Here is a 26,440-nt window from a genome sequence, read left to right on the forward strand (position 1 = left end):
TTCTTTCGTCGTTTCACTTTTATTGAGCTCACTTAGCATTGGGAGAGTAAATTTGTCGCAGTTTTTGTGTACTATGAGGTGAGTTTGTGTGTACGAGAACAAAAGGTGCATTTGTAATAAAAATCTGGTGGTTGCTCGAGAAACAGCAAATAAAATAAATTACCAGTACATGTTTTTTGATACAGATAAATTACTATTTTCTTTTTCCATACATATCAAAAGTCACTAGAAGATTTGGAAGACTCGGAAGCGCACGAATGAACAGAAAAGCAGACACGGGAATTCTTTTCTTCAAGTTAGCAACACGCCAGTTAGATGCGAATCAATTTCGTCGACAACAACAACAACAACAACTATACTCGGTTCAAAAATATAAGCGCCTACTATGTTCAACACTTCGTATCCACATGAAAAACATTCAGAATATACAGATCCCTCACCTTACAAGTGAGAGCGGGTGTGCTCATTTTGTGCTGTGTGAGAGGTACAAGATTAAAAAAAAAAAGAAGAAAAGGGGGAGGGGCTTGAACCAATGAGGGTCCTCGCACACACCCACTATATACAGTCAATCATCACAAATATTTCCTGTCAAGACACGGCGGGACGAGGATGTCTGGCAAAATGAGACTTTTGTTGCACGTGGACACGGCGAAGATCATCTTGGTCGTGATGTGGTGACAACGCCCGCTTGAAACGGAGCCGAGTGACGTCAGCTTTGTTGTGGCACCACGTGGACATTTTTGCATGTTTACCCGCCAACATATTTGGTCAGTCACTGCCGCCTTTGGTTTCTCTTTCTCAAATAAAACTTGCAATGACTGCGGAAAGGGCACTTTAAGGCAAGATTTTTGGCAAACAAATCCGAAGTTGGGAAGTCGAGGCTGCAGTGTGCACGAATCGAAAAGTAGAAGCAGCCCACAGCATGATGCACATTTTGTAGTTCCTCTTTTTTGGTGAGCGGCGTAAATCGGCGCGTGGCGTGACGTATATCTGCGCAAAGGCAGCTCTGTGCAGGGAGGTCTGCGCCGCTGCGGGAGTGGTCACTGAGGACTTCAATCACGACCAATCCAAGTGGCTCCTTTCAGTCACGGAAGCACTTCTGGACCGTGAAGCGGGCCAATTGCGCGCGAGCCGACACGAATGGACGCAGACGTGTTGGTGTTTTGTTGTGCCCCGCGTGCTGACCCGGTGGTGGGCGTGCCCAAACGAGGATAGGTCGCACCAGCATTGCAATTTTTTTTTTGCTCGACAATCGAAATGGATGTCATCAAATTTGAACGCCTGCTGGTTCCGATGATTTGTCCCGGCAACGAAAATTCATGTACGTCACGTCATGTTTTCGTCATCAAAGAGCCACGTTTAGCTCGTCATCGTTTCGTTACCGTCATGAAAAAAAGGGGCGTTAACGAAATATTTTCGTCATCGTTGGCGAAATCAACAGAGCTTGCAGAGGAATGCAAAGTTTGGCGGAGAACGGCGAGCCATTTGCCAGATGTTCGCAGCCCGCCTTGCGTGATATGAAAACGAGGAGCCGCTGACATTTGCGCCACGGCACAAGTGTCTAGAAAAAGTTTCCAGGTACGCAGGTCTGCTTATGATATTTAAAAAAAAGAAAAGTCTGCTTCAATTTCATCCTCCGTGAGCACCGTCCTTTCAAAAAATGAGCAGACCGCACGTGTCCCGAGGTGGCCGAACGCACCGAGCGAAGACGGGCAGCGCGTGGCCATCTCGAGAAGCGGCTGCTTTCGTTCTGAAACTGCAAAATGTTATCCAACGATCTACTCAGGGCTGTCCGTGAGGAGGCGGGGCATGGTCGGGGGCGGGGTCGGGTTGATGTTGAAGTTGTTGCCCACCGGGCCGTCAGTGTCTCTTGGCACGCAGCGCCGCGCTGTGCGTGCACGAGGCGCAGCACGCCGTCTTGTAGTACGAGTAGACGCACAGCCTGGCTTGCACCACCATCACGCAGTTGTGCCGTCTGTCCCTGCAGTTCTCGTCTGGGGGTCCAAAACAAAGACAGGGAGCCACAGGTTGGTGCACAAATATTCGCCAGACGTCACCCAAATGTCGCGAAACAGTAAACCCCCCTCGAGGTGAAGGACTGCTGAAAAGTAAGGACGGAAATTGCTTCCTTCTTTTCTTTCCGCATGAGTTGCAGTGACCTCTGCTGGCGAAGAGCAAGTCTGCAGTAGATTTGCTCTGAAAAGAGTTTGGGATTATCACGTTCCATTTAAAGGCCTGCGAGTCGCCCTCTACTTCATTAAAATGAAAATCATAATTTTGATTTGTGGATTTTTTTTGATATTTTGCAAAAATAAAAATAAAAAAATCTTCCAAATAAAGGTTCAAGATATATTTTGAGTGGAAACGTGTCGCGCGTTATATTACAACGAGGGTCGGCCACATTATTTTTTTCTTGCTCTCTGCGGAATCGCGAGTGCCGCGCTGACGTGTGTGGTGCTCAACCTGTGACTGGCGGACTGCACGGCACGATGTTGCAGCTTTGTTCCTGTTCGGGCTTGACGTCGGCGTCGCAGTTGTGGCTGTGCCTTTTGTCCGCCGTCAGACAGCGCACCTCCCGCCTCTGGAGGCCTTCGCCGCACGAGCGAGAGCACTGAGCAACAGCAGCCACAAACAAAAGCGCATTGTTGACCGTGCGATCGGCACCGGCGCCATCTCATGAGCGTGTTTGCGTCTCACCGCGCTCCACTCGGTGGCGAACCACCGCGGCGGGCAATCGGCCATCTCGCACTCCTGCACGGCGGCCGGTTTGTCCATGTGAGCGCATTCGGACGAGGGCGCGACGGTGAAGTCGTTGGCCGTCTTCTGGACGCAAATGACGTCGCGGCGCTGAGTTCCGTTGCCGCATCGAACGTTGCACTGGAACACCGACGTCATTTGGTCACAATGCAAAATGAATGCAAAAACGTTTGGTCAAATGCGTACGGCGCAAGCTTTTAGGGGTCAAAAGGAAAAATTCAAACCGAAACGATCGCAAAAACCCGACGTGCTAGAAAAAATAACAAAAAATTGCTGCCACCTGTTCCTGACGATTGGGCTGCTCATTCTATTGTGTTTACTTTTGCCACCAGGGGGCAGTATAAGACAGCCAGAGGAAGCTTACGACAGTATTTCTTTATTTTTTGGGTTCAGGACAGTGCGTGAGGGACCATTTGCACATCGTGACCCCCCCCCCACACACACACACACATTTGCCATCGGCACACACAGCAAGTTGAGAAAAATCTCAAAGAATCAATGAATTGATGTGAACTTAACTATTAACTTTGCGTCAGCTCCAAAAAAAATAAACGTGAAGTTGCTCAACCCCGACCATGAACTGTTGAATTGTGAAAAGAGAGGCGTCACGTTCCGGCATTCTTACCTGCGTCCACGGGCTGCTGTACCAACTGGCGACGGGCGCACACGGCCCCCCGTTGCAAGCTTTGAGCTCGGCCGGCTTCTCCCCGACGCAGCCGCCAGCTCCCTCGCCTTCGCCCTCTCGGACGCCTCCGCGCCTCAAGCACACCACCTCCCGCTTCTGCACGCCGGGCCCGCAGCGCGCAGAGCACTTGGAGCAAGCGGAGCGGACGTGGCGTTTAGGACTTGCGTCATGTGCATTTGCGGCCGGGCGGAGGGAACACTTACGGCGTCCGACCAAGCGGACGAGTACCAGTTGGTGACGCACGGGCCCATGTTGCACTCCTCGCTGCCCAGCGGCCGTGCGCGGGAGCTGCACTCCACGTCGTTCACCACGCTGCCTTCGTCGCTCACGCAACGCACGCTCCTCGTCCTCTTGCCCACGCCGCAGTCCACCGAGCACTGCACACGCCAACACATTATCATCATTTTTTTTGTATCCATGGACTCCTTTTGTTGTAATAAAGAATCGCCAGTGTGGGATTCTTTGCGAGGGTCTATTTGAATTTCCGATGAAGTACCGCAAAGGTGGATTTACGATTTTGCGCTACGTTACCGTGCTCCAGTCGGCGCCGACTTCCCAGTGGGAGCAGAGCTGCAGCTGGCACGCCTGCGTCGACTCGGGCGGGACCAGTCCAGCGCAGCGCTGGGGGTGCACCATGGTGGAGCGGTTGCCGAAACTTTGCCGGCACCGCAGCTGGCGCTGCTGCGCGCCGGGCCCGCACGACACGCTGCATTCGGACCAGGCGCTCGCCTCCCAGCTGAGTGGAACAAACCGAGGAAAAAAAAAAAGAAAAGAAAAAGAATGTATTTGCACAATTCCGTTTCCTTGGTGGAGGTGGCGTGTGTCTTTGCTCACAATGGCGGACAGGCGTGCGTGTTGCAAGGCTCGTCGTCTGGTGTCGGTTTAGCGGCAGAGTCGCATTTCCTCTCGGGCACTTGCTCATCGGAGTGGCGATCAATGCAAACGATCTCTCGATGTTGATGACCTGCCGGGGGAAAGAAAGCCAGAGTGAGCCGCGCACTTGTACTTGCACAAGGCAGCCACACGAGGGAGACACAGCACATGATTTCAAACGAGTCAGCGGCGGCAAGGCGTCATCGGGCTGTTTTCATTCCAGTGTTGCCTTGAGATAGGAGATGAGCTCAACCACACTCTCAACTCAAAGCAGTCTTATCTCAAATCGACTTCTTCATTGAAATGATTGGAAGCGCCATTCATCCATCTCAGATTGATCCATCATGTGTATTTCGCTTTCTTTGAGTCAACTTCAGACGGGAGTGGCATTAAACAGCTCAAAGATTTTTCTTCTGTTCTTCTGAGTCATTCACTATTTGCGAAAGTGCCGCTTATTGTGAAGCGAATCGAACAAAGTTCACGGCCAACAAACGGCGCTCGCTTCGCAAAGGTGCGTTCACACGTCACAAGGTGGAAAAAGAAAGAGAAAGATGGCTCGCATCGTTTTTGCTTTGAGGTGACGCGATTGTCAAGATCAGGAGCAGGCGGATTGGCGTCTGACCTTTGCCACAGGAAGCGGAACACGGCGTCAGCGAGCCCCTCCTCCACACGAACGGCGACTGCGTGTCCAGCGGCAGGTCGGTGCGAGGCGGGATGCGAGCGTTCCGATTGGGCGCCGAGATCCGGGGTGGCGACCTCTCGGCGGCCCAGCGCTCCGACGACGGGGGGGCGAACAGAGAGGAGGATGAGGAGGCCCACGAATCGATGCCACGATGAGGAGGAGGAGGAGGAGGAGCGGCGGCGGCGGCAGGCGGAGGCTCGTGGACGGACACGCTGAGGGCGCCGGCGCCTGACGAGGACGAACAAAAAATGACATTCGGCAAAAGACGAAACCGGAAGGCAGCAAAGGAAAAGAGGACCCCAAAAAAAAAACATGGCTTGATTGACGTCATGAAAGTCGCCGTTACCGTTGTGCGCCGTGTGACCGTAGTGAGCGCGAAGCGACGCCCTCCCCTGCGGCTGCATCTCACTGGGCGTCTCGCGCTCCGTCTTCCGCACGGGGATGTAGAACTCGTAATCGATGCCCGGGTTCTGCTGGTGGAAAATGATCTGCGCAAACGCCAGCCGAGGAAATTGTCACAACACAATCACATCGAAGTCTGATCAAAAAAACAAAAAGTCACGGCATAGATTCTTTATCCTCTGGAAAAAAAAAAAGAAAAGAAGTGCTCTTCTTTTAGAATTGTCTGCAAGAGTGTAGCACGCAAGGATGCCCCCTAGTGGCCAAAGCAGGCACAGCACAAGGAGCAGCACAATCAACTGGATTGCAGCATTCAATTTGATTTTCATCCCAAAAAAAAAAATTTTAAAAATCACACAAAGGACTTGTTTTTCCCAAAAGGATGTAAACGTGCGAAAAGGTTATCACTCCTTTCCAGCTGGAATAGACGAACGCACACCGCCGACGGGATGTAGATTATGTGCATGCGTACAGCGTGCGCCACCTCGCGTGAAACAAACAACAACGCCGCAGTGGCCATCGAAACATAACTCAGTTTTAATTTTGTATTTTTGCAATGTAAAAAAAAAACATCGAATAAAAATCAGTCAATGACGTGCGCGTGCGTGTGTGTGAAGCGACGGTACGTGCAGGAAGTCATGCTCCCATCATGATGAATGCTAATAAGAAGGTTCTGATTTCCATTTGGAGAGTTTGTTTGTTTGCCAAGCGGCACCGCCCACGCACAAACGTTGACTTTTCATCCATCTGGAAATGTTTTCATCGCATCGCAACCTCAACTCGTTTGTTTCATTTTGCACACAGCAACACTTCCAAACGCATCTCATGTTGAGAATCAGCAAAACTTTTTTTTTTGTTGCAGTGCGACTCTCCAACTCGAGCAGGCCAAAATCAGGCCACTGAAGCGGATGTGTGAGCGTTTGTTTGCACTTTTTTTTTTTTTTTTATAATCGCCTCCTGCCCTAAAGCGGCGGCGGGCAAATCTGCTGACGAGTCCGCTTTCTTTAATAAAATCTTAGCCTGAGGTTAATGTTGTTATTAGCCACTTTGGAGATATCAGCTCTAATACGGACACAATGTTGTCTGGCATCGAGATCTTGACACACACGCACGCACCCCCGCACGCACGCACACGAGGGGAAGCTCAGCCTGCGGCCATGCATGCTTTCCAAATCGTTTTTCATGATGTCAAATCGTTTGTGCGGAAGACGCGTACTCACATAGAGCTGCAGCTGCACGCTGGTGGGTCCGGGCGCCCTGAGGGACTCCCCCGGCTCGTCTTCCCCCTCCGCCTTCGCTCGAGGTCGGGCGTACGTGAAGGTGGTCCCGCCCGCCCGGTATTCCCCCGGGGGGTCCACTGCCCAGCGTCCGTTCACCACCGAAGCCCCCGTTCCGCTCCTCATGGCTGCGGGGTGAACGAGGTGTGTCAGAGGCACTCGAGTCGGTGAGTCAAAACACAGCGGAGCGCCCTCATTAGCGAGCGCGGGCCGTCAAGACAAATAGACACGCTCACTTGGCTAGCTTGGCGCTCAAACAATGTGAGCCTTATCTTCTCCGACTGGGCCCAGCCACAACATTTACAACCCCCCCCCCCCCTCCCCTCGAGGGCCAAACGGGCGCTCGAAACAGATACAGCGCTGCCTCGAGGTACACGATCGACGCATTCCATGACCGCACCCTCAAGTCCAAAGACTTGAATCTCAAACGGGCTTTCGCCAGCCAAGTCAAAGGAAATGAATTTGTTTTGGGCGGCCTCCCACCTCGCCAAAAAGAAAATGAGCACTCGATATCAAATGGGGGGGCGGGACTGGCTGCCAGCCAATGACAGGGCAGCATTTCAAGATCAGCCTCATTGGTGCGAAGAGATCAAATGTCTCAGTTCTCGCCCATCCTGCATTTTACGCCGACATAAAGCAACATCTGCATCGTGATTCTATAAAGCGCATTTCGGGTCTGATTTTTTATTGACATTTTGAGATGATAAGTTACGTTTCTAAGTGAGGAAAAAACACCAAAAAAAAGGGGGGATCAGTTTATTGTTACACGGTTTGGTATTTTGGTCTTGTCCATTTGCTCTTGCGCTCTCTCAATAAAAGATTTTTTTTTCCAATTCTAAAATGTGTTTGAAGACCTTAAAAAAATAGTTCCTTAAAAATGTCGCAGATTTCGCTTAAAATCAGAATCACTTTTTGCAGGCTCGGTCTGGTCAGAAAACGTTTAAGAAATGACGAAACGCAAACATGCTGCATTCTTTCGTGGACCACTAGAGGGAGCCGGCAAACTCGGACTGCCCTTTGAGAATCACGATTCACATTTCATTGATGGCAATTTTGTGACGTCAGCAAAATGTTTCCATTTTTCTTTTCGTATCATTCGTGTGCGACATCCAGCAAAGATATTCCTCCGTCATGACTCGGCACTGAACGAGGTTTGCCCGTGAGCCGCTCACCGAGGTAGTTGGGACTGGCCCGTCTCTCGGTGATGTTGATGAAGGCGGCCCCCGCCGGGATGTCCAAGATCTTGTGGTAGCCGAGAGGAACGCTGACATTTTGGAAGCTGCCCGTCACCTTGCGACAGGCCGAGTCGCGCCCACCGCAGACGCCGCACTTGTCCGGCACCGAGCCGGAGCCCAGCACGCCGTCGCAGCCCTCCGTCTGAAGGCCACCGGAGGACGGTTGAAGGGCGCCAGAAACGAAAACAAAAACAAGGCAAGGAAGACAAATGGACATGCCCATCTCGTAAACATCTCACATGCCGTCGTCTGCGTTTATGGCGGCCATGTCGTGTCGGGCGGACGTTTACGAGCGTGACTGTTGCCAAACGCCGAAAGGGGAACGAGGGCAACGGGAGGCTGAGCGAACGTCATCGTTTACGAGGACGCATCCACTTTGGGACCTTCTGGCTTGCGATTCTCACCATAAGCGGATTTCCACCACGTCGAGTATTCAGATGAGAAGAAAACGAACACTCGAATTCAAACGGAAATTTCATTTGGGCTCGCAGGCGTCATTTTGACAATTTGTCCCAACAGTCAAGCGATGGCCGTCATTGATCATTTTCCTCTAAATTGAAAAAAAAAAAATATCAAAAGAACGTCAAGGAAATGTCGCACTCACCATACATTGCCCTTGGACGCACACGTCGTTGGAGGTGACGTTGAAGCAAGGCGTCCCGTCGCGCACCCGCTCGGCCTGGCGAACGTAAAAGCGAAAGCCCGCCGGGCGGCACGTCAGCTCGCACTGCTTCTCCGGCCCGACTGCAACGCAGATCGAGAACGTCAACGGCCAACGTTGCGATCAAGAGAGACCGAAAGCACAACTCGGATTTTTCTTCCGACGGCGTTCGACGCAAGATGATCGGAGGGGGGCGCAAGTTCAATCGAAGCAGAAGATGAACATGGCCCGATTTGGAATCCCACTGGAGTTCTTCGCTGTCGTGACCAGCTGAAGCGGCCAATCGTATTGCAGGGGGGCGTGTCCTGACACCAACGGGATTCATTGAGACGTCTCAGCTCGTCAGTACGGCATTAATATTAGTTACTCAACGCAGAGCAAAACTAAATCCTTTATATAGTCTCTCGACTCTTTTTTTTTTTTAAGGTCTTTTTGGTGTGTCGGCAAACGTCCGCACTCAGAAAAAAAAGACTGCAAGTAAACTGATCAGTTCATTTCCCAACTTTGCACACAAGTGAACACATGCCCGCGCGAGCAAGAGGTGAGATTTACGAGGAGGCCAGGAGGCCCGCGCTTCCTGCTGAAATAGATTCAAGCGTACGTGGAGACGGGAGGAACCCGAGGGGGTTCGAAGGAAAACACAAAAACGTTTCAGCGCTCAGATGGACTACGGAGCTCCGATATCGCACAGGGGAGGCATTGTGGAGTTTGAAGTCGGGCTTACACGCTCCTCGCGACGCAGACGCTGAACATTAATGGCTGACATTACATTTGTCATTTGATATTTGCTAATTCATCGAGCGTACCGCCACCCGATGCTAGATAGCGATTCACTGTTCTGCCATAAAATAAAACAAAAAAAATAAATAAAAGTCTGTTGCTTGTTGTCTCAAAGTGCGTGTGACTCGAGGTGAAAAAGCAAACAGGCAGCTTATTGCGGATTGGCTGCACAAGGAACCAATTAGATGTTATTTTCTGCTTCTGCAGGCGGGGCCACCAGCACAGCAGAGAAAGAGAAACAGAAACGTAGCCAAGCTGAAAAAGGAAGAAAACAGAAAGCTGCACTTTGATTTTTTTTTTCTAGGAAGAATTTCAAAATGACGTCAAAGCGCCTCGCTGGAGTTGTCTTCAACTTTTAATTGAGGAGACCCGCCTCGGTCTCCAACCGCGTCATACGTTCCATTCCCTCCCTGGCGCGAAACGCCGATCTTCTTGTCGGAAAGAATGCGTTTCCAAATCGAGCCAAACTATTTTTTTGTTGCCAAATGACAAATACAGGCAGCTGGCGGCTCCGGGGATCCGCATTCTCTCGGAGGTGCGATGGGCTTCGAGTCGTGCAGCGATGGACGCATCTGCGCTTATATGAGCGATGGCGCCTCAGACGTGAGCAGAAAAGGGTGACGGATTGAGTTGCAAGTTGGCGGGGGGGCGAAAAGGACAAACTGAAACGGCGGATCAGATGTCTCGAGATCCGGCGCAGTTCCACGCATACGCAAACTGCATTTACACTCGCTAGATCACGAAAACAAAGTGGTTTCGCCTCCCAATATTTTGAACCTTTTGTCCATTTGGCCCACAGCGGCTGAATGACTTGTCACCAAGCCTCCGCTTTAAATTTCAGATCGTTAACGTCCCTTTGGGGAAAGCGTGCGCGCACCTGCTCAGGTGTCCGACGTGCCAGCGAGGGAAACGAAGAACTTTTCAACGTGAAAGCGCCGGATGTCACGCAACAGGCCGCAAGGCCGTCACAGATGCGACAGTGGACGAGCAAAACCATCCGTTGCTGTCCAAACACACGCCAAGAATACAAGTCAAAGTGGCTCGCTACTCTGCGTGCGTCATCTCGCAAAGGATTACCAGTACAGTAAATATTGGGGGGGGGTGAGAGGAAGAAGCCGAGTTCCCAGCCTGCCTGCGTGCTCTCATAGTTATCTTTGAGAGATTAGACTGCAGACAGAGAAAAGCGCTCGACGTGTTGCCCCCCGTCCTCACTTGCTGCCTTCGCCCGAAGGTCAACCTTTGGGGACGATATCGAGCAAATGTCAAGTTTGCCCGCGTTCCCTCGTCCGCTGCTTTTGCTTCGCCGTCACTGTCGGAGCTCGCTGGAGTTCAGACAGCGGAATATTTGTCGTCTAAATAGACTTCCTGCGCTATCGCTCCATCTAAACACACTCGGGCAGAGAAAGAGAAAGCGAGAGGCAGCGCTGGGACAGGAAGTGATGAGGGGGGCAGGGGGGGGGGACTCGGGCGGGGGTTGGGTCTGAGGCCCGAGAAAAGCAAAGAAAAAAAGCAACACCTGCACGCGGAGCGCTTGCAGAGCGCATTTGGGAGGCATCATCTCGACGTGGGAAACATTCATTCAATAACAACCACATCAGAAAAGTGGGTCTTCAAAAGAGGTCGAAAAATGGACAGAGAGGCTCACGAACATTTTCATGGAAAGTCGTTTCCAATCAAGCGTCCGGGATTGCAAACATTTCCGTAAGCCACAAGAGCCAACAAAAAAGTCGGTGAGGCCACGTTGCCTTCATGTGACACTCGCATCCCATCACCTCCCGCTCGCTGCCGCCATTTCTCTCCGGCCTTTATCTCATTCCGCAGGAATCTGCTGAGCGCTGAGTCAAAGCAGGGAGGAGAAACTTGGCAGCGGCGGAGGCAGACAGAAAGAAAGAAAGAAAGGGCGATGTTGGACAAGTGAGGGGGGGGGGCAGAAAAGAAGAGGAGTGCTTTGTGGTTTTTTTGTGCGTCAACATTGACAAAAGATTTTGAGCCGCGGGGGCTCTCGTCAAAAAAGGGACATATATTCACAGATGCAAAAAAAAAAATACACTCTCCAGTTACAAAGTATAAGTTACGTTAAAACAAATTGTGTTGACGTAGATTCTGTTTTACGCTCCTCTACAATTTTTTTATTTTTCTTCAATCTATCGGCGCAGCCTGGTGCCCCCCCCACCTCCATGTGGGCCGCTAAAGATGAAGAAAAAAAAAAAGGAAAAAATATGGCGGCCCACAAATGGCCCCAGGCCGTAGTTTGGACACCACTGACTTAAAAAAAAAAACGTAAAACTTAGAAAGTCCAGGTGATTGTTTTGAATGTTGGGAGTAAAAGTGAAAAATAAGTTGCAGATTGCGCCTGCTAAACGTTTCCTCACCCTCCGTGAACGGCTCCCAGTCGTAGACGCGATCCATAAATTCTTTGGCGTTGAAGGCGGCGCACTGCTCGGCTCTGGAATCCAGCGCGGCGCCGGCGCACACCTGGAAGACAACAACGAGCCGTCAAACAACCGAGCGGCCATCTTGCGAACGCCGGCTCCCCAGGGAGGACATTTTGGAAAGCGCGGGAGGAGGAATGGCGCTCCGGAAAAAAAAAAGAAGAAGAGGAACGCCCAGCGAGCGCAAACACACACGCAGTCGTTTGGCCGCCATATGGAAGGAATCCGTTTAGTGCACAAGGCCAAGCACATAAATCCACGTCGGCTTTCAGTTTGCCACCGCAAAATGCGAGCCACGTGCGCATGTGTGTGCGCGTGCACGTGTGGAAGCGCACTCCACCTGCATTTCAACAGCACACGTGAACGTTTTTGTTTTGCTTTCTTGAGAAGTCGGCCCTCGACTCGCAAACGCAAGCAAACTTGCGTACGTGAAGTTGACATTTTTATGCGCTGATCGCGGAAATACGAACATTGACTCCCGCAAGGCAGATATTTGGAATTTAGAGGCGCTTGTTTAGTCATCCAGAGATTTTATTTGTGTCGAACACAAGTCACAATTTTATTTGGAAAAAAATTCCTGTTTTATATGTTTGGAACAAGACTGAAAATCTCACAATGGGCCCAAAATGGAATCGCCTTAAAAAAAAATAAAAAAATTAGCTGCAACCGAAACCTCAGAATAAAAAAAAAATATATATAAATATGTCTGAGCGACGGCTCATATCTTGAAAAGCTCTTAAGTTGAGGCATTCGTGTCTCAAAGCATCACAAGTTCTCGGATGAATTGCGGCAGCCGTTCAGTCGGAATGTGACGAAAGCCAGGAAGAAGTCTGGAAGTGGTTCAAAAACTCGGCAAGGTCCTGAACGGAGAATCCGCAAAAGTAAGAAAGTCGCACCTCAAGTGCACGTGTGTGACAAAGCCAAAAAGTCTCGATGGGCGAGAACAAACAGACGTCACAAAGATGCTTTGCGCTTTGGCACGACCGACGAATTTCTGCGCGGCTCCCAAGTGTGCAGAAACCTGACTCAAAACACGTGTGTGTGTGTGTGTGTGTGCGTGTGTGTGTGTTTGTGGGCTGCAGCTGAAGTCTTGAAAGCTCCAGCATGTAAACTCGCCCGCTTGTGCCGTTTAAAGGCCGCAAATGCTCGCGCGGGATGTAAACTAAATTTCAAGTGGCCGCAAAGCGCCACAAAGCAGGTGCTCTCAAATCAAATGAAACAGCCAAGCCATGACTGCACTGTAGAAAAAAAAAGAAAATGAGGGGGGGGGGGCATAATGTGCTAAATGGCGGGCGCCGTGTGTGTCGTTGCAAAGGAAGAGTCAGAACAGACAAAGTGTTTGGGGGATCTGGAGACAATTTCGTTATTGTTGAAAGTGGTCAGGAAAGACGACGACGACGACGACGACGACGACGACGACGACGACGACGACGACGACGACGACGACGACGACGACGACGACGACGACGCTGTCATCTTCATTCCCGCACCAAAAAAATGACAACTTGGATGAAGCCAGATGACTTTTTATTTACCCGTCCCTGTTGCCGTGACAACCACTTTTGGTCCGCATCTCGTCGGCGTCGTCGGACACATTCCTGGGGGTCGTCGGAGCAATATTTGGATATTCGCTTTGAGATAAGAGCCGAGTTGGTTCCGCGAGCACGCTTGTAACGCGCAACATCCGGACTGTTTTGCAACATCATTTTTGAAATTGAAATGATTTCAAATGTCATCAATTCATGAATGCGTTTTTTTCAAAGTGACGTTTTAATGACAACACGCGTGATCGTCTTCGTTTGCGGACAGCCGGAATTCTTCGGATGAATCGGTCACTATTTGCCAACGCGCCGCTTATTTTGAGTTGAGGTTTTGATTGGATTCTTTTTTTTTTTTTCCATTTTGTTTTGCGTCTGCTTGGGTGACGTGCAAATGATGTTCTGGACGCCGACGAGGGACGGACAAACTGACGGGGACCACCTCCGACCGGAAAGTTGTTGCTCGCAAGTCAAAGCAAAAATCTCGGCAACGACGGCTCATATCTCGAAAAACTCGAAAGTGAGGCTCGCTCTTATGTCAAGGCACCCGCGCTATTCGTCTTTTAGCGTGCGAGGCCTCGTTTGCGTCTCGATTATGAAATCCGCCATCGTTCCGAATCAAACTTGCCAAGCGCAACGTCGCTAATGTCGTCACTTTGCTCTCCTTCTGGAATGTCGACTTTCCCTGCAGGTCAGAGGTCAAGGACTCCCCCCCGCCCCCACCTGCAAAGTCCGAACGGTTTACATTCTTCGTGTCCAGCGTGGGCACGCGCGCGCCGTCCTCGTACAATCGCTCATTGTTTCCTCGTCGCCGCCAATCCTCGGCTTGAGTGCGATTATTTCGCCGGGCAAACGCGGCCCAGAAAGCGAGCGCCACTCAAAGCCAACGCGTGGCCCAAAAAGTCCGTTTCAGGTCAGCGCTTTAAAGAATTTTACAATTCAGCATCGGTTTTCATTCCTCACAGGAGAGCGACGGGAAAAAAAAGAAAAAAAAAAACCCTGGAAAACGAAGCGACTCGGCTCACAAACGGCGACGCTCGATCTAGAAAATGCGGTTGAGCGCGTTCATTTATTGAACGGCGGACGAGGGGAAGAATATCGGTTGTATCTCAAGGCACAACTTTCTTCGGAAATCAAGAGAAAGCTTTCCGTTGCTTTGGTTGGCGGCGGCGGCGGCAAGTTGTGGAGAAGCCTCGGTCAAGAAAACATCAGCGTGAGTGAAGGACGCTTGCGAGCAAAGAACAGCTGCTGGAAAAGTCAACGCAGCTGCTCAAAGTGGGGCTTCTGCAAACACACACACACACACACACGCAAACACACACACACACACACGAGGCATAATCACACACAACACGACTGGGTGAAAAAAAAAAGCCCACGACAGACACAGCTAACGAGACAATCTTGCGCGTGTCATCCAGATTTCCAGCAGGCAAGTGAATGTCTGACGACTGACACGGTCATTGCGGCCACATGACACACACACGCGCGCGCACACACACACGCGGCCGACCGTCGGAACACATATCCGAAATCCGCCGGACGTGCACGCGTGCGCAACAACCGTTTTTGTCTTGACGCGAAGATGATCCAAAGCATACCACATCATGTGACGGCTTCCTGTACAGCAGGTGGCAGTAGCGTAGCAAGGAGCTGTAATCCCTTCCCAAAAGAAGAAGAAGAATTTATAAAGAGCCACTCGGACTTGATTCGATTTCTCGTCGGTCGCCATCGGAGCTGGATTGTGTTGAAGCGAAAGCATTTTCAACTTGAAATGAAAACGAAGTGAACTCCTTCAAAGCGAAAGAAACGGAAAAGCTCCAACAGGATTTCATTGTTGTGTCGATGCGCATCGAAAGACGACGTCGCTCGATGAGTGGGTGGGACGCGCGGAATGTCGACGCCCCCGCCCACCGATCGGCCCTGACAGGAAATTTGATTGGCTGGGGAAGTTTTCTCATGAATACTTTTTTGTTATCCGGATGCGGGCGTGTGCAAGGACGCTCGCGATGAGCATTCTCTGACGGGAAGCGACCGCGACCCGACAACCTCGACATCAGGAAATCACAAGTGGTGTCGTGGAAGAAGAAAAAATTTTTAATTAAAGTAACTCAATCAAGGTCACGCACGCAGCCAACCGGAAAAAATGAGAAGACGAAGAAGAAGAGGAAGAAGATAAGCCAAAGAAAAAGTCAAAAGCAAGTGAACGGAATGTTCCGGAAGCCGACGTTGTTTCGTTTGCAGCCGCGACCACGTCAAGCTCATCGTCACGCTTCTTTTTTTTCTTTTCGCAGCCCAGCGGGCGTCCGCTGAATCGTCACAAGTCGCTCGCGACTTCCTCAAGCGTTTTTTCGCCAAAAAGAACCGACAACGACGTCCACTCTCAACAAACGGATTGGACGCACACGAGCAGCGTTTCCAAAGAGCGCAGTCGCCGCGATGAGCAAGCGCAGGCCACGGCTTGTCCGGTTTCGCTTTTTGTTCAAATGTTCTCCGAGGTCGCCTGACATCCGACTTTCGTTCTCTCTGGAAACGAATGAGAATGACGGGAATCCGTTCCGGCGACCGCCACAAGAAATTTGCGCCTTCTTGTAGTCTTCCTTCGGGTCCTGCGCTCGTTTGTCACATGGTCCACAGAAGACGGGAAAAATAACCACGCCCACGTGGTGACATCATCACGGGGTGAGCGTCGTCTTAGCGTGTTACGTCGGCGGCGTGAAAATATTTAGTCGTCGAGGAGCGCCAAGCGTGGAATCGCCGTCCTTTTGACGTGACGTCCGCTGATGCTTTTTTTTTTCTTCTTCTTCTGGCTGCGTTTTCTCAAATGGCACCTTTCCCTCCCCCGTGCTTCTCAACACGCACGCACACACGCAAGCATGTCCGTCTCACACACGCTTTTCCATGAATTTCTTCTGGAACACGCTGGCATTCCGCTGCGACCGAGCCGCTCTCCGTCTCTCCGCGTCGGACTCGGCCCGGTCCACAAAGAACACACCTTCTCCCGTTTCATCGGAAGACGTCCAACATTTCTTTCAAGAATGTTTTCGACGCGCGTCTCGGGACGATTTCTTCAATTCCGAGTGGAAGGCTTTGCGAGTCCGGACCCCCAAAATGTTTCCATTTGTGTCAAACAAGCAAGATGACGTCACATTTGCTTTTGGCGACACTCATTGGTGGTCTCGCAAATATTTCCAGAAGATTGACTCTAAACTTGGTTTGCAATCTGGCTCCATCAGCGCTCGCATCTTCGTTCGGCCTTGAACGCATCGCCCCCCCCAAAAACAGAAGCCCCCTTTCACTGCCACTTGGCTGCGTCCCCCCCCACGCAGACTCACACTGAGCACGCACTTCTCATTTCCACGTTAACTGGATTTAAAAAAAAACAAATCAGCGGCTGTCACGCTTCTGTTGCGCCTCAGGCCGGCTGTGTTTTGACACACACCGAAGAGATAAGTGCCTCACTCGCTCACTCTCTCGCATTCACTCACACAAAAAAAAAAAAAAAACCCTTCCCTGCACAAAGTCACTCTGGGATGGTTTGACTGATCGCGGAGTGAGAGGGAGCGCTGCGCCGCTGTGGGAGTGGACACTCAGAAGACTTCAATTAAAGAAGTTCCTTTTTTTTAATTGCATCGTAAAGTCTCGACAAGCTGGAAGGACATCAGCACCGTTGGAGAATGCGCGGCCGGAACCAACGAGGCGCGAGCGGTCCAAATAGGACGGCCGCTCAGACGGCCGCTCAGACGTCACCGGACTGCGATCCGAGCCGCCGGCAGAGAGCAAACGTGTCGCGGAAGAGGCAGCGCGGCTGGAAAATTATCTTCAAGAGCTCAAAGTCAAGAGTGGCGAGCGGGCCGAGCGGGCGCCGCTCGCCACTTCCGCTTGTCGGCAACACTCGGCCGTGCTCGGGCGTCACTTTTTGGGAAACTGTGATCACGTTCCTCGTCTCGATTGCATTTGTGCATCGGCCGAACCCGAAGATGCTTTTTCGAAAGAGCGAGCCTGAAGGCGTCGCGTCGGTCGCAAAATGCTGCAACAGCGATCGCAACAACAACCAAGTCAGAGACGGCGCAGCTCAAGTTTGCGACAAAAAAAAAAAAAAAACGGTCACAAGTAAATGTGACACTGCTGGGAAGAGGGGGAGGAATTTATTTATTTTTTTGCTTTATGCTCACAAAATTCATTGGACAAGTTTCAAGGACAGTCGTAGCCAAGGTGACTCATTATTGTTATTGGCAGAAACGCTCTTTTTTTTTGGGGGGGGGGGGGGGGACAAAAGCAAAGCCATTGTGATCTCCAGTCACACGGACACATTTGTCATCTTTTGGACTCTTGAAATGAAAACAAAAACGTGCTTGAACGGCAAACGTTTTCCATTCAAATGAGGTGAACCATGACGACACTTCATGTTCACGTGCGCGGCGCTCAAACTAAAATACGCCAGAAGGACAACCCCCCCCCCCCCCCCCGTACCCAAAGTGTGTTCCGTGCAGGACAGCAAAGCACATTTTGACACTCCAACCCCTTCCTGTGTGACATCACGAGCAAAGCCTCCAAACAGATGCGTGTATTCTGGTCTTCATCCAAACACACGTGCACACGCACACGTGCACACGCACGCATTTCAGAGGTTCCATGTCAGTGGCCATTGTTGGTGCGACGGAAGGATCAAACGGTCCAAAAACACTCTGTTGACCTTCATGTTCTCATTTTCATGCTACCAACCGTCAACACTTTTGCCCTCATTAATGTTCATCGGGACTGCGGATCGCGCACACGCGCACACGCACGCACGCACGCACGCTGAGCAACTTGATGGTAGATCAAGGTCACGTATTTTTGGCAACAAAACGGATGACCCACAAAAAGTGACGGGAGCAATGTACGAAAAACAACAAATTGACAGCTTGGCTAAGGAAAGCAAACAGATGAGCATCATCTTTGACTTTCTTTCTTAATCATATTCAAGCTACAGATTTGCAAAATGTTGATATCAAAATTGAATATTTTTTTGGGGGGAAAAAAACCAATTCTGGTGCCGAAAGGGTTCATGCTAATGCTAACTAGCATCTGCGAAGTGCTTTGCCTCTTTAAAAACACAGCCGATATGGTCATGTCTTCTTTATCGTCTGCAAAGAGAGACGATATTCGTGCCGTAATGATGAGAAGTATATCCACCCGAAAACAATTGAATCTTTTTTTCATTAAAATTTCATGAAACCGGTCCTGAGTGTAGCCCGCCTCTCACCCAAAGTAAGCTGGCAAAAGCTCCCGTTGACGTAAAACCCAACCGGTCGAGCATCTACGAAAAGGACGACATCTTACCTGCGAGAAGCATCTGCGATATTCCGTCTCGGGACCGGCGCATCTGAAGTCGTGCGGCGGTCTCCTCGCTCCGGCGCCACCCGCCTCGTCCCCCACGAGTGGTCCGAGGGTGCGCTGAAGCGGGTGCATGTTGCCGGCTTGCAAGGCCTGCGCTCCCGATGGTGGGCGGGGCGTCCTTTCGCCGTGCCGAGGGGAGGCGTACGGCAAAGAAGCACCGGCCGGCGGCGCCGTGACGCTGCGCCAGTCGAAGCGGCGGTGAGCGGCCAGGACTGATGATGATGATGATGAAGGGAGGGAACGCGGCAGGAAGCGAGGCGGGGAGGCGGGAACTCGGACTCTCCTGTGCTCGCTTCTGCCGTGCGATTGGGGCGTGGCGGGAGCGGCGGCGGTTGCGCCCGCTTCCTCATCCTCTTCTGGCTCATCATCATCGTCGGCCATTTTGGGCGCCGGCGAGACCGAGGCGGTGCCGTTGGCCGTGTGGCGAGCCTGTCGACTGGGCCGATGCAACGGCAAGGAGAACGGGACTTTCCCGTAGCCAAACTGACCTGGACGGATGGACGAAGACCTGCAAGACACGCACAAGAACGTCACTAAATGAAGCCGTGCTGCCTTGACATACAAGTCGACCAACTTACACGTTTTTTGACATACAAGTTGTCATTTAGCCAATTTTTGCTTTGACTTATGAATGCAAACTAGAAAAAAAAAATCACTTGATGGTGCAAGTAAGTGTTTTCAAAACAAGCAAACTGTGTTGCCTCGAAAGCGACTTGCTAGCTTGATGCTAACATAAATGGAAAATACCACTCAAAAGCGAACATTGCGATTTTACAAGTCTTTAAGCAACATATTTGGGCACAAACGGTGGAACAACACACGTAGACGCAATACTCACAGGCATATATTCTTTATCCTCATTATTACAGCAACTTATGGAGTAACAGGAAAAAAAGATGAAGAATAGTCTGACTTGACTCACATTCAGTAATAAAATTCAGCGCCTCAGCCGGGAAATCGATCCAAATTGTAATTCATAAAAAAATGCTTCGTTATGCCAAAACTAATAAACGTTATTCCGGGGTCTGCCGTTACAAAATGACGATCCGGAGATCACGTCGTTCCACCAAAGTCATCAAACACTTCTCCCAAGCGAGTCGTTGCTCTTGAAGGAAGATGATAAACGTCGTCGTCTCAGTCATTTCTAATTTCATTTCCTGCATGTCACTTTGTAGACAACCTCGAGGAGGCGTCGCAAATGTCACCTCCCACTTAAGTGTACTTCGCGTTTGTCTAGTGTCGGGAAAGTACGTCAGAGCACAAACGCAAAGCCACAATTTGGAGGTTTTTTTTTTTTTTTATTCCAAGAGAAGGAGCAGCCTCAACGAGGTGCGTTGAATTCAATTTCCTTTTCAGGACGACATTCGGATGACGAAATCCGAATGAAGCGGCCATTTTGATCCATCGGCGGGGGCGGCCATTTTGCCACGTGCCGTCCACTAAACATGACATCACCGTCGTCGGCAAGCTGAGCCTGTGATGTCATTTTCAGTTGACAGCAAGCGCCCAAAATGAGACGCTTCATTTTGCAAGATTGAGTCATCGGAATGCCGCCTTTGGACTCGCATGAGATATTCTTGACTTCCCCTTTAAGAAAGGAATGTACACGGGAAGCTGATTGCTTCCCAAAACGCGTCGTCACTTGTTGAGGTCAAAGTGGAGGTCGGCGGCGGTGAACAACGTTGAACGCTTTTGTCATTTCAGGTGACGATTTCATTGTTGTCACATGACAGCGGTCGACTCGTTTTTATGATCCGACGCCAGTTGAGGATGTTAAAGCCAATAAAACGCGGTCGTTTTTTATGACGGGCCACAGTTTGACCCCGGAATGGATTCTTATCTTGAGGTTATTTCTTGTCGAGGCAATCCATACAAGACGGAAGGGATGAAAAATATTTGAAATTTGGGAGTCTTGAAAGATTTGAAAACAGATGCTGGTGAATTACTGATTTTTTTTTTTCTTTTCAACTTGATCTACTTGCCGTTTTTTTCTTTCGTGTCCCGTTTTAAAATTCAAGAGTGTGTTTCTTCTTTTTTGCAGGTTGTTCACTCACCTCCTGACTGGCAAACCCTCACGAGCGGCGCCGACCGACCTCCTTCCGCCTCCAGCGCCGGCCCGCAGCGTCGCGGACCCGCCGGGCCTCCTGACGCTGCGCTGCTGCTGCTGCTCGAAGGCACGCGATGGCGCGCGGTAAGGCGACCGGTACACGGACACGCGGTTCCCACCGGCGGCAGGGTACTCCGCCGGGTAGAAAGACGCCGCCGGATGGTCGCCTCCCGGCGGCGTATTCCGATAAAGCGACAGGCCTCGGTTGGGATCGGGCGCTCGGTGATGGGGCGGGAGTTGCAGAGAAGGGTGGAAGGGGTGCCCGCCGCCACCGCCGCCGCCGCCGCCGCCGCCGCCGCCCGGGTGATACCCGCCCCAGTTGGCTGACGGGAAGGTCACAGATGGCGCGGTGGGCGGGGGTGGCAGACACTTCCTGTTTCTCTGCGACACGCCCACTCCGCATGACTGGGAGCAAGAGGACCAGTCGGCCCACACGGACCACACCCCCTCCACAAGCTCCGCCTCTAACACCTGTCTGGACCTCCGCCCGGCCACCTGACACAGAAAAAAAACAAAAAGATTTTCACTATCTTGGCCTTTGACCTGGACTGATTGCCAGCCAATCACAAGGCGCTTACATTAATGCCTTGAGATGGAAAAAAAAAACAAAAAAAACTTTTGCAGAACGCCGGAATTCCACTGTTGACACTCGTTGCGCAATCAGAGCAACTCCTCTGGCGTCACACACAAAATTATTTTTGCAGTTCCCGAGCGCAACACGTGATGACATCATCGCAGCAAAAATGTTTACACTCCGAACGTTCGCTTGGAAGCAGGAAACGCTCACAAAGTCTGACGCTTTCCTGAGCGACTTCACCGAACTTCTCACGCCAGCTCGCACCCCAAAAAAAAAAAAAATAAATAAAAAATCCAAAAGCTCACTAGCTGGCCCTTCAAGCAGCATTTTTTTTTCCATTCCCAAAAGCTAATAAGCGTGTTTAGCCTACAGCAGGTTTTTTTTTTTGCAGGTTCACCACTTCATTTGTGTCACACAAGGCTATTAAAGATTTTTTTAAAGAACTATCACTCGATGATATTGTTCCTTATAAAAGCATCGAGTAAAATCGATTAAACAGAATGTAAAGCGTCTGCGTGATGATTTAACGCGGAAAGAAGAATTCTACTTGGACTATAATCGACTCCGACAGATGCTGTCCATGAATCATTTTTGGAGAGGATAAAGAATATATGCCAGTGAGTATCGTCATATTATCGGTCTACATGTGTTGCTCCACCTTCGGTCTTCAAATATTTGTTGCCTCGACAACGGCAACTGTTGTCGTTAATTGCTAGCACGCCGATGGCGTTTTGCATTGTTTGTTAGCATTATGCTAAGAAAACCTTCCAGAGGCAAAGCTAAGTAGTTGTGGAATTTAAAGCGACCAAGTGAAAGATTTTTTTTGGAACGCTTCCAATTTGGAGGTCGAGGCGTGCACGGTTGCGTTTAGTGTGCAAGAGTCTCTTGACGAAGCGTCATGATCAACTTCAAAAGTGAGAAACGCATCGGTGGGCAAGAGGCCGGCCGTCCCGATACTTTTGTCCACGCATGATCCTCAAGCCCCTCCATGCCAAAATGTAAATCGTCAAGCGGCGCCAGATCGGACGGGATGGAGTCAGCTGCCGGGCGAGCAGCTTGACGGCAGATGGAGAGAGGCGAGTGTGCGTGTGCATGTTGCGTTACCGCGTGGAGGCGCGCCGCTCGGTTTAAATGAGAAAAGTCATTCGATAACACGTCGCTCGCCGGCCCGCTTGGCACAACAGCAAATCGGAGCCGAACGAAAGTCGCCATTGAGCAAAACGGGAATGTTCTCTGGCGCAAAGCCGGTCAAGTGTGGCGAGACGTGTGTGGAAACACGTCGCACACGCGTGGGCTTGCCAAGACAACATCATCGTGGACGACAACAGAAATCGGAGAATCTTTACTTTTGAGACACTCAAAACGATGACTCGATCATCTGAAAGATTTCACACTTTGACAGAAAATTGTGAACAAAGAGCGTTCTTTCTGACCATTTGCGCAACTGCAGTAGAGCGCCAACTAGTGCCGAGGATGACTTACTCGAGGTCGGATTTGTTTTGTCTTTACTATCGATGTCCGGTTATCGGCAGCCCCCGCGAGTACCCGATACCTTCAAATAAGGTCAGTATCGGGCCGTCGACGATACCTGCCGTCGTGACTCGCCCATTCCAACTTCCACAAACAATATTATTTCGGATACCGTGCTGCTGCACGGAACGTGAAACCTTTAACGGCGCTTGGACATCGTGTGTCGTCTCATTTTTCTGACTGGCGTGTGCGCTTGCGAGTTTGTTCCAGAATGTTAAAGTCAAAACGTGCTGGAATGCAAATGAAAGTAAAATGGCGGGAGGACAAGGAAAGCGAAAGGAGACGGAGAAATGGGCTGAGGGGGGGGGGGGGTCAAGGCGGACAGGCCTAATGACTGTGTGTGTGTGTGTGTGTGTGTGTGGCAATGAGTGACATCAAACACACAGCTGCCACATAGCTGGAGCATTAATGAGGAGTGCGCGGTGACCCTGAAGGAGGCCGCCGGTGACCTCCTGCTACTTGCTACTGCTTGGACTCGTCCGACACGGCAGCGCCAAAACTGCAGCCCGCCGCTCAAGCTTTTTGAACTCCGCGATCACAAAGGCGTCACTGTGGCTCCTTGACAGCTTCGGGCCCCACTTCAGGAAAAAACGCATTAATGACTCACAAAGTCACACACGGTCGGCTAAATGACGAGCTGGCTCGCGTGGGCGGGGCGCTCGGGGGCTGCGTCGGCCGCGATTGGTCAAGAGACGCACATCAAAGTGGCGAAAATGTCCCAGGTGAACTTTGAACGAAGGTGGGTCAAGAGAATGGCGGAGTGCTGGATTTAGTTTTGTCGTTGGGGAAGTCATTTCCAACCAGGACAAGAAAAAAAATCTCACCGCAGACCACCCAAAAAAAAAAAAAAAAAAAAAAGAAAAGAGCTGTCTTGAGATCGTGTTCAATCTCAGATTTATCTGTTCATGTTGGAACTATTTTTTACACAAAATTAACGCGGCTTTCAAATTGAAAGTGCAGAAAATGGACATGCAAACTAACTCTGCATCACTAGGGGGCAGTAGAAGACAAAACGAGCCAAATGGAGCCAGACGTCGCAACTTCTCATTCGAAGTCAAGTTAGTCATTCTTTGCAGAGGACAAAGAAGATATGCCCATGAGCATTTTTAATTTATATTATCTGTCGACGGCCGCTAAGAAGCGTAAAGTGCCTTTAAGTGGAACAGGATCATTTCCACAAATGTTGGCATCAAACCACTTTCAACGGTGGACCGAGAACGGCGCAGATTCATTGCGACTTCCGCGGCAAAAGTCGAGTACGCCAACAAAACAAAAGTGGAGCACCATTTATGGGCCTGTCATTTGCTGGTGAGTGGGCCACTTCCCGCAGGATAATGCGTGACGAATGAACAGGACAGGACAGGACGCGGCAGTAAGCAACGGAAACTAATTCCAGAAAGTGCAAAGTGGGAAGTGCAGGATATTGCTGGCAAGCGTCACGAGATGATGAAAAAGAATATGCAGCCGGGACGTGCAGTCATTTCAGAAGAATTTTAGAATTCAAAAATGTAAGCTGTGACGGACAAAGTGAAGCGCGGAGAGTCTCTGTCGCTGAAACGCACAACGGCAGCCGATGACCGGAGGCGCCGACTCGGTTTTATTTGATTTTTTTTATCATCGTAAGCGAGTGACATAAGAGGCGGTTTTCTTCTCCCTTGACAATTTTGCCAAGTTGTTTGTGGAAAATCGGCTGCGCCTTAAAAGGTCGTTTCGCGACAGGAACACCGGGATCCGCGTTTTTCCTCGCTCCTTTTGATTATTACGGGATGGCCAACAAGCGTGAAGGAAGCCGTTTGACGTCTTCAACCTTTCACCTCGCCACGAAGCAAAAGTCAATGAAAGGCGTGTGTGAGGCGCTCATGACTCACCTTCCTCTTGGCCGGCTTGCCGACGGAGGTCGCGACCTCCACCAAAGCCCACAGCGCACACAGCCTGCGGGGGGAGAAGAGCAGAAGAGGGAGATTGAAGCCAAACAAAAAAAAAAAAAAGAAGAAAAGAAAGCGGCAGCGTCGCCTGACGCTGACATTAAAAGCGATCGCCTTTTAGTTCATCTCGCCCGACGCGGGCGACGAGTTGAATTTCGCTTCCACCCGAAAACTTTGACAACATCAACGTGGAGAAAATAAGTCTGCCGGGCGTTAGCAAACGGATGGCTTGAAACAGCCAACATGTTTTCCTTTTGCTTGCATTTCTCTTCTTATGTTTACGATGAGGCAGACATTTTGAAATCTCCCAAAGTCGTGTTCCGGGCAAGCTTCAACGTTTTGCGGCGTGCCGAGTCGTGCGTTGGTGCAAACGTCATTGCTCATCAGCAGAAGTTCAGCCAAGCGCGGCGGTGGCAACATCATCAACGACGGCAATTAGGAACGCTTCCAAAAAGCAGTCAGTGCACGAAATCGAAAAATGTCGGCAAAAAAAAAAAAAAAAAGCTTTTTAGTCGAACAGGAGGAAGTTTCTATCTCAAGGCGGCACTCGACTTTGTTGGACTCGGTTCGAGAGCAGAGACGAATAAATTCTAAAAGCGAGTCCGTCTATTTGAAGGGTTCGGATCGCGTTGCACGGACGCGGTTTCACGCTTTCAAATGATGTGAAAATGTTCTTTATTTGGCCCTTCTTGTGTCCCTTTCCAAGCAGCTGATCTGCCCTCCGCCAATTTGGCCTCCTCCACTTTCGTTCGGACCGCAAAGTGCTTTGGCGCGTTGACTCGTGCGCCTTCTTGGGCCCAATTCCTTCACTGGCAGCTTTTTTCATTGACGTTTGAGCAGCTAAACAGTGCGGACAAGAACATGTTGCAAACATCCCGGCTGAGTGGTGACATGCCGCTAAACGCCTCACTCCAGTTCAAGCACAACTTTCTGTGCGCTCCAAAAAACAACCGCAAACATCACCGCGGCTTGCGTGCAGCCCGCAAGCCGCAAACCCGTCCGGATAATTGCTGGTGTGGTGCGACATTTTATGCCTCTTTTGCAACCCCCCCCCCCACCCCGCCACAAAAAAAGATACGCACGCACACGGAGCGGCTGACAAAGGCTCCCCCCGCCCAAGAGAACCGCCGAAGCCGAAGTAAAGACCCGCAAGTAAAGACCCCCCCCCCCCCCCCCCCCCCGAGCAAGCGAGAAGCGAGAGAACGAGCTCAGCGCTTCTGTGACACATTGTTCCAATCATCTCGCAGGAAGAAAAGAAGAAAAAAAACTTCACGGCGACCATTTTAACGACAATCCGAGCGCATTCAAAACCACCCAAAAAGTTTGCGCGTCAAAGTGGCACCGAGTGAAGTTTTGCGTTTTGCGTACCTGAAGACAGAAGCGAGCCGCATGCTCCGTCAGCGACGATCAGTCCAGTTTGGGGATCGATTATCGGCACGTGAAGGGGGGTGGGGGGGGAGGCAAACAACCAGTTAAATGTCCAACTTGTTGTCGTCGCCTCTTCACTCTCGCGTGCGCGTGCGTGCGCGTGTCCTTCCTGCTGTCACTGCTCTCTGCCTGCCTGCCTGCTTGCTTGCCCGCCAACGAGCAATGTGGGAAG

At 50.8% G+C, this 26,440-nt stretch overlaps 1 protein-coding gene across 1 annotated transcript; it reads right to left on the reverse strand.

Moving 5' to 3' along the window:
- On the reverse strand, positions 1-26,440 carry adamtsl4 (ADAMTS like 4). The gene is made up of 17 exons (XM_088307294.1): positions 26,209-26,440; positions 24,784-24,847; positions 20,756-21,303; positions 18,645-19,209; positions 11,722-11,824; positions 8,513-8,652; positions 7,846-8,050; positions 6,617-6,801; positions 5,344-5,485; positions 4,938-5,225; positions 4,277-4,406; positions 3,974-4,178; positions 3,646-3,819; positions 3,383-3,568; positions 2,698-2,877; positions 2,464-2,611; positions 1-1,994 (listed from the first exon to the last, which is right to left on the reverse strand). The coding sequence occupies exons 1-17, from the start codon at positions 26,229-26,231 to the stop codon at positions 1,861-1,863; spliced, it is 3,420 nt and encodes a 1,139-aa protein (XP_088163420.1). The 5' UTR covers positions 26,232-26,440; the 3' UTR covers positions 1-1,860.

This window comes from Idiotropiscis lumnitzeri, chromosome 10, assembly GCF_059441095.1.
Source record: "Idiotropiscis lumnitzeri isolate Australia: NSW breed Sydney's pygmy pipehorse chromosome 10, RoL_Ilum_1.0, whole genome shotgun sequence".
NCBI classification, from domain to species: domain Eukaryota; kingdom Metazoa; phylum Chordata; class Actinopteri; order Syngnathiformes; family Syngnathidae; genus Idiotropiscis; species Idiotropiscis lumnitzeri.